The sequence below is a fragment of the Vicia villosa genome, linkage group LG3 (genome assembly GCF_029867415.1).
Source record: "Vicia villosa cultivar HV-30 ecotype Madison, WI linkage group LG3, Vvil1.0, whole genome shotgun sequence".
Taxonomy (NCBI): domain Eukaryota; kingdom Viridiplantae; phylum Streptophyta; class Magnoliopsida; order Fabales; family Fabaceae; genus Vicia; species Vicia villosa.
Genome location: NC_081182.1, coordinates 136699341 through 136708650, shown reverse-complemented (window position 1 = coordinate 136708650; position 9310 = coordinate 136699341). Strand labels below are relative to the sequence as shown.

Sequence of the window (9310 nt, the reverse complement as noted above, 5' to 3'; positions counted from 1 at the left end):
GCAATCGAAACAACAACATGCATAAAAACCCTAAGCTAAGTTCGATATATACCTTTTGTCTTGAATTCAGGAACGTGTAAGCTCCCTCCCAATTTGCTAATCCTTCTTCCTATTCTTATGTTTGCAGGTTCGTCACAGTGGTGCAAGGAGGATGAAGATTGAAGGCTTCTCCAATTTTCGTTTCTGTGTTAGATTAGGACTCTACTTTTTCATCCCCTTCTGTTAGATTAGGTCTTAGTTTATATAGGGTTAGGTTAGATGATTAGATGATTAGATTTGATTAGATTTGATCCGTATTGTAATTGATTCATACATTCATTAAAATATTTGATTTGTTATTTGTTTGATTTGATTCGTTTCTGATTTGTTTCAATCTCATTTGACTGGGCTTTGGATCTCACTTGGAATTAGGGTTAGTTGTTGCACAGGCCGCAACGGCGTGAGGAAGACAGTGAACAGGAAACCCTAGTTTCCTTAGTTGACTCGGTCAACGCCTTCAAAAAATAAAAATAATTAATAAATTGATTTAAACAATAATAATGATTAATAGTTATATTAATATAAATTTTTTTTTTATAACAATACTTAACCAACAAATAGAATAAAGATAAAAATTTACATATAACTTGTATATAAAATAAATTTAAAAACAAGTTTTATATAAATAAATAAAAAACGAAATCTATTTGAATATAATTAGTGGTACATATTAGTTAGAAAAATATCAAAAATTAAAATCAAGTTTGATGGGCCTAAATTCACATTGGGCTTTAAAAAGAAATTCTACACAATGCACCCCCATTATTCTGAATTTTGGGAAGTAATTTAAGAATGGGCTTGACAATTGGAATGTCAAGCCCAATAGACCTCCTAATTTTTAAATACACCCTTATAAGAGATTGGGTTTAACAATAGAGATGTTAAACCCCATGACCCTTATTTTAATAGTCTTGATGGATTGATGTACGTCGGTTGTATCGGTTAAATTTTGGGGTATGACAACATAACTTAAAGTGATGCCTAAGAGACTAAACATAAATTCTTTCCCGAGGGACTAAACTTAAACCCTTTTGTTGAGGCACCCAACTTAAGGTCTTACTTGAGGAACTTAACTTAAAGACACTCTTGAGAGACTCAACTTAAAGACTCTTCTAAGGGACTCAACTAAAAGTATTTCTTAAGGTAATCAACTTAAAGTCTCGTCCTAGGGGTTAAATTTAAAGTATTTTCTCTGGGACTTATTTTAATGTCTCTCCTAAGGGACTGAACTTATTGGCTCGACTGAGGGACTAAACTTAAAGTAACTCCCAAGGGAAGAAACTTATTGTCTTGCTCAAGGGACTCAACTTTAAGTCTCACTTGGGTTACTAAAATTAAAGTCTCGCTTAAGGGACTCAACTTAATGTATCACCCGAGGGACCCAACTTAAGTTCTTGTTTAAAGGACTCATTTTAAAGACTCTCCCGAGGGACTCAACTTAAATTCTCGCTTGAGAGATCCAAGTTAAAGTCTTGCTTGAGGAAATAAACTTCAAGTATCGCCTGACAGACTCAAATTAAAGTCTAGCCCGAGGCATTAAACTTAAATTCTCCCTCGTGGGAATAAACATAAAGTCTCACTTAAGGGAGTCAAATTAAAATCTCATTCAAGGGAATCAATTAAGACCTAGCCTAAGAGACTCAATTTAAAGTTTCTCCTATGGGACTCATCTTAAAGTTTCTCCATAGGGAATCAACTTCAAATTTCGCTCGAGTAACATAACTTAAAGTCTCGTCCGAATGATTCAATTTAATGTCTAGACTAAAAATAAATTATCTTCTTGATGGATTAAGCCACTTTGTCCTTTTGCAAAGACCTCATGCTTAAGGAAAGTGAACATTTTATGGGCCTTAACAAAGGATACCCATTTGAAGTAGGGCCATCCAAGCCAACCTTCTAGATCCACTCATTCTTGTAATGTGGGAATGATGTGTTTCAATAATAATTTAATCAAATTTAGTCAAGGGATCATAATTGTAACACCCCGAATCTTCCATGTAATTTCTATAACAATCAGAATAATTAAAGATATGAAAACATGCATATTCAGAGTGTCACATTTGATCAACATAAGCAAACACAACATAATGCATCAAAGCTCGTATAATGGATACGTAATAATAGTCATGGGGGAATACAAAGTATCATCACAACTATGCAAAATATCGCATAATGTAGTAGCAGATCACATAAATCATAACATCTCAACATAATGAGAACTTGCCAACATGGCATCCATGAAATATCATGTCATCATACGAGTTAATATCAAAATCCAACAAATACAAGGTAACATAAAGCGACACAAATGGCGAAACCCCCTAGGTGCTACTTATCAGAGCATAAGACACACCGACGCGAACAATAAGCTAACGTCTACTCGTCATTAGTACCTGCAAGTTACCACCGAAGAGGTAACATACAACAAAAGGGGTGAGATATCATTCATGATAAAGAAACATATGATAATACTTATAGCGGAAAAATAAGAATCATACACATTCACCACTTCTCTACATATGCATTTTTGCAATAATCATATATATTATCAATTATCCAAGCTATATAGTATTCAAGCAACATATCATTCAAACATCATTCACATCATATAACAAATGCAACATATTCATCATTGCATAATACCAAAATATGACTCAATATGTAACTCGACATAATGCACATGCATGTGGTACCATTTGGAGTAAAAATACCACTTCGCTTTTGCCATTAGGGCCACTTCCAATTTTCCATTTTCAGGCCATCGTCACATTTTCCATTAAGGCCACTTCACATTTATGCAATGGATGAGACTCAATGATGCAACATCCATATTCACGTCATCTATCACATAACAACTAAACATTATCAATTCAATGTCGCAATTTAACGACAACCACAATATCATTACTGTTCATAGCAATGAATTACTTCGCAATCACGTCACTTGTCATATCAAAGCACAATGATATCACTTCACATCATATAAAGCCATTAAGGAAGAAATAGAATTTTCAAAACATTGTCAAGGGCTATTCAATCATATATCATCATATAGGAATTAATTTCTGCTTCACATAGGTTCAAACGGCATATAAAACGGATCTACGAATCAAAAGTTACGCATATTTGAGTTTTCCCCAAATCTGCTTACAGTTCGCGGCGCCAGCCTTGTTCGCGGCGTGATGACAGAAGTTTTGCTATTCACGGGGCAAACCGAACGAAAATCATAATTTCAATTCAACCAACAGCTACGGGTTCCAATAAAAAATCACCCAAAATCTCATTCCAGACCAACTCCAACACATATTAGTGATACCTAGCATGTTACTACTCATGGGCAATCATTATAACATCATTCAACACAACAATTCACAAAAACCCAATTGATTTTACTCAAAACCTAACATTTATCAAGAAAATGATTCAATACATATAACCCCTAAATCCCACCATAAACCATCATCATACATCCCTTTAGAATGAAAGAACCCCACCCTTACCTTGGTTGGATTGAAGGAACCTCTAAATCTTCAATGGGTTCTCCTAGTTTCTCCTCTTCCTCCTTTCTCTTCTCCCTTTCTCTTATTTCCCAAATAACCTCTAATTCTCATAAAACCCTAGTTTTATTAAACCCTTACTATTTTATTATTACTAATGGGCTCTAATTAACACTCTACTCTTACTAACACCAACTTAGGCCCAAATGCCAATTGTCTTACTAACTTAAGTTATTTACTAACAACATTAGCATAAAAAGTCAATTAATCACGTAATCACTTAATTCACATATAATCACACAAATAATACGAAAATTTACCAATCACACAATTAAATATATAAAGCGATTAAAAACGGGGCGTTACAACTCTCCCCCACTTAGAATATTTTCGTCCTCGAAAATACCTGAAACGAACAACTCGGGATAAGACTCCCGCATCTTGCTTTCCAACTCCCATGTCATACTCTCGCCGGCGGCACCTGACCAAACAACCTTCACCAAGGCAATCTCTTTGCCTCGAAGAATCTACGTTTCTCAATCATCAATCCGCATCGGCATAGTCTCCACCGTGAGATTATCCCGCACTTGTACGTCATCCATACTAATCACATGAGAAGGGTCAGAAATATACTTCCGAAGTTGCGACACATGAAACACGTCATGCAAATTCGAAAGATTTGGCGGTAATGCCACACGATACGCCACATTACCAATCCGGTCCAAAATGTGATAAGGTCCAATGAAACGTGAAGTAAGCTTCTTCGACTTCAACGCACATCCAACACCGGTCACCGGCGTGACTCTCAAAAACACATGATCACCAGATTGGAATTCCAAATACTTTCTTTCTCTTATCATGGTAACTTTTCTGCCTACTCTGAGAAGTCTTCATCTTCTCACGGATCAACTTCACTTTCTCGGTAGTCTCTCGAACAATCTCAGGTCCAAGAACTACACCCTCACCGGATTAATTTCAACACAAGAGAATCCTACACCTCCGACCATACAATGCCTTGAAAGGTGTCATACCAATACTCGAATGGTAACTATTGTTGTAAGTGAACTCGACAAAGGAAGATAGGTATCCCACGAACCTCCCTGCTCAAGTACACAAGCTCTCAATAAATCCTCCAATGACTGAATAGTTCGCTCCGTCTGACCATCCGTCTGAGGATGATACGCCGAACTCAACCTCTACTTAGAACCCAATGCTCCTTGCAAACTCTTCCAAAAATCAGAAGTAAACCGCGGGTCCCGATCCGAAACAATACACAAAGGAACGCCATGTAACCCAACGCTTCTTTCAAAATTGTACTATTATGCTTGCCAAATTCTTAAGAATTACAATTGATAAAATAAAAAATTAGCATTAATAATCACACCCAATTATGACAGTCTCAACAGAAAGATAAATTTAAAATAGTTAAAATGTCATTAGACACCATTTGATAATTCATTGCTTAATATCTCTAAAGTTTTTAATTCATGTATCTTAGAAAAATTAAGGACGATAAAAAAACATTAAGAATATTGTGTATCAATGTCAAACACACGTGAACTTACCAAATATGAGACAAAGAAAAATAAATTAGGGACCATAAAAAATTGACCATAGAACATATAACAATAAGAAAAATTCAAATATCTTTTCATCAACCGCATAATTTTTATTTAATTCATGATTCAAGTAAACTTATTGACCATAAAAAACATATTACAAATATTTTGTGTAATAATGTCAAATAGATTTTAAATACAAAAAACTATGACAAAAATAAAAATGAAAGAAGGTGGAATGAATCACATGATAAAGAGATGGAACTTATAAAATAAGAAATTAAGTCGATTATATTTAAAAATTAATAAACTAGGGAGGATACAATCATAGTTGGTATTAACATATTCTCTTGACATAGTGCCATTTGGAATGGTCCATGTAATATGAAGACACGAACTTGGAACTTTGTGTTGTGAAACGTAAGATCAGAGACAAGACCACCATCTTGATGAAGAAAATCAACATTGATGATAGAGTCCACATCATTGTTTCCAGCAAAGATTATGATAAGAATTAGTTTCGCAATGTTATCAATGTATTCCTTGATCCTAATAGGGATTAAGCTTGACAAAAAGCCTGGTGGTCTATCCTAGGATCTCTTAAATTATGGTGTGGTATAATCCTCCTTGGCTTCTAGAGAGATCAATGCATATCCTAAAGTATAATGGTTTTGTGGTGGTATTGGCATCAAAAAATTTCCATAGTGGTTATTGGTGCTCTTGCTAGGGAGAACACTTTGTGTCCTCTTTCTTCTCCCACTTTTACGCTGTGGGAAACCTTAGGGTTTCTTCTTTGAGAATTCATTCTCTGATTTTGGAGATCTAAAAGAGGGTGTGTATATATTCTATATCATTGCTAGATAATATAATCATTGAAGAATATAGTGATAATATTTAAAGTGGTTGAAATCGATGCAAGAGATGCAACTTTTAAAGTCAAATTCTAACTTCTTGTTATTTATTGAAAATTCAACCAATGGTCAAAATAATCTATATATATATATATATATATATATATATATATATATATATATATATATATATATATATATATATATATATATATCCTTCAAAATTTATGGATTATACTTGTCAAATTTTTAAGAATTGCATTTTATAAAAATACAAATTAGCATTCATAATCACACACGATTATGGCACTATCAATAGAAACATAAATCAAATATACTTATAATATATTTAACCACCTTTCAATAATTCATAAATTAATATCTCCAGAATTATTCAATTCCTGCATCTAATAAAATTAACGACGGTAAAATACTCAATAAAAATAAAGGGGGGATGATTCATATGATAAAGTCATAAAACATATAAATATAAGAAAATTTATATTTTTTTTAATAAAACTCATATTTTTTAATTTAATTCGTGCATCTAAAAAAATTACAGACCATAAAAAACACATTAAACTTTTTTGTGTATCAACGACAAATAGATGTCTAATAAAAAAATGTAAGTCAAATAAAAATGAAGGAGTGGGACTGAAACACATGATAAATTGATGAAACTAATAAAATAAGAAATTAAGCCGATTTTATTTAAACATTAATGAAAAAGGATTTTAAAAAACAATTAGAAAACCTTTAAGACTCCTTTTGATATCTAGTAACTAGTGATACAAGCAGAATAATTCCGCTGCATGACATTCTCATAACCATACATAATTTGAGTATTTTTGCATTCAAGTCCAAAATCTTCCAAATCAACTTTTTAAATTCTTGAATACTTCAAATGATGGTGGCCTCCCCTAAAAGACTTGGACTTATTTGAAAGAGTGGCGGTGATTAGAATATCACCTGCAGCCTTAACCTTTCCTTGAACAACCCCACCAAAAACTTTTCCATCACCACGGGTTAGGAAAATGGAAAAGGAGGAATAAGTAGGTTCATCGGTGAGCCCGGAAGGAACACAACCATAGTTGGTATTAACATATTCTCCTGATATAGATGTCATTTGAAAGGGTCCATGTAATGTGAATACATAGGCATGAGACACTGGGTTATGAAAAGTAATATCAGAGATAAGACCACTACCTTTTAGTACTGTGATATTAGCTTGATGATGCAAAGCAACATTGACGATGGATTCCACTACATCATTTCCAGCAGGAATTTTGATAAGAATTTGCTTCATAGTGGTATTAGTGTCTTCCTCAATCTTAATAGGTTTAGGCTTGTTCATAGAACCTTGAGGTTTATCCATGGATATCTTAAAAGATGGTGTGGTCTGAACCTCCTTGAGGAAGAGAGTAACAATATTTATAGTGGTATAATTGAATGTGGGATGCAACTTATAAATCCAAATACTAATTTTTTATTATTTAATGAAAATTCAATGGTCAAAATGATATTAAAATATGTACATATATCACAATTCATAAAATTGATAGAATTATAATAACAAATTTAGAGAAAAAAAATAACAATTGATTCAATGTTCATTCACTGTGCAAAATGAATCATTTACAACAATGCAATGAATAATACATATGTTTTTAAAGGAATTCGTTAAAAAAAAGAATTGTTATAAAATCCTTAACTTATTACTTTATTGCTAAAAAATCTAAATTTAACATTACCGCCATCAATAGTGTTATTTTTGGCGTAATTTCTTCATCTTCATCTTCATCTTGCGAATGAGATTCTTTTTAGTATGGAACTCTCATCTCGTCCATTGATATTTGCATAATTTATAATAATTGTGATATGAATTAAACATTTATATATATGATATGATAGCCATGTAAGTGCGTAGTTAATTCACATAATAAAATAATCACTTTCCATGAATATTTTAATTGAATATCAAATTTATTTTATTTTAAGATTAGCTAAATGAGTGAACAATTGTTTTATGGTGTAACACTCAGTACATATATGTCTAGAATAATATGTAGTGATGCTATAAATGGTAGAAGAAACATACATAAGCGGTAAAGATAAGAAATTAGAATTATATACAATTCAAATGTGAAACTGAAAATGTATACAATCGGCTTGTCTTCAACAATGCACAGTGGAAAGATAATTTTATTAGGTCATCCTACCATCTGCTCGTCCACCGTCTTCAATATTAACCATCTAGCAATCCATCTACTTCTTACATGTTCCTGAAAAATATTAAGAGGATTGGGGTGAGATTACTAAATCCCAGTGAGTTCCCCTATCTTATAGGTTCGCCCAGTTCTAAAAGGTGCATGCAATCAAATGAATTCACCAAGAATCCGGGTTTTTCCTCACGCCTCGGTACAAGAACAAACAAGGTAACACCACCATTGGAAGTCTCGTGACTATCCAATGAGGCAACAACAATAAGCACAAGCCAAGTACAAACAAACATGCAAACCCGTACCCATATACGAGGAATCCAGGAGTAAGTTTACATGCCTGCTACAAAGACTACGCATCCACACCCTTGGTGAGTTACACCCGTACATCGCATCAAGAGACTTGCACATGTACATCGCAAGACTAATCAGATTCACTTCCTAAATGGATTCAATCCGAGATGAGTTATAGCCGCGACATTGCCTAAGTGGTGTCCGACCCCATCATTGTCTATACGCTTATGTGTTAACGGCTAGTGCAAATACGCCATCTTGACAACACGAGCCCACTGGGCGAAAGCCTAATGATCTTGTCTACGTGACATCCCTAGAGGTGAGTTAACCGATAAGTGCATCCTATATGGTACCACTACCTCACCATACCAAGCACGCCAATGCTATTAACCGCTGGTGGAACGCCTTTCAAGATCCACACAAGCACATCACAATGGTAGCTCAGGTGCGTAAGACATACCAAGATCACAAAGCAAGATATCCAAGATCACAAAGCAAGACACGCACTAAAGATCACAAAGCAATAGTTGTGATCTTAAGCGATTTACCCTCTATTAGCCAGGCCTAATCCGATTCAAGCATATACACACATCACCAAGATCACACAGCACGGTATAAGCCATCACGCAGACAATCACATCTGAATGTTCAGCCGGAACAAATGGGAAATAATGCATAATTATACATAACATTACATGTCATTCATAACACATCTAACATGCATACCAAAGTCATAACCATAGCGTAATCATGCATTTAATCATCATAGAAACATATATTTACTCAAATAATTCCATGAAAATTCTCATTCCAGAACACGAGGCTTTCAGTTGGCGATTCGGAATGCAACT

The 9310-nt window shown here is 34.0% G+C and overlaps 1 protein-coding gene across 1 annotated transcript; it reads right to left on the bottom strand.

The window, feature by feature from the left end:
- Positions 1-6829: 6829 nt before the first annotated feature.
- LOC131659019 (AT-hook motif nuclear-localized protein 23-like) lies at positions 6830-7321 on the bottom strand. The gene has a single exon (XM_058928264.1). It carries the CDS (start codon positions 7319-7321, stop codon positions 6830-6832), a length of 492 nt encoding a protein of 163 aa, XP_058784247.1.
- Between the last annotated feature and the right edge of the window lie 1989 nt (positions 7322-9310).

What these genes read in the sequence shown, in the direction of transcription:
- LOC131659019 (XM_058928264.1), bottom strand. Translation starts at nt 7,321, where the DNA reads ATGGATAAACCTCAAGGTTCTATGAACAAGCCTAAACCTATTAAGATT.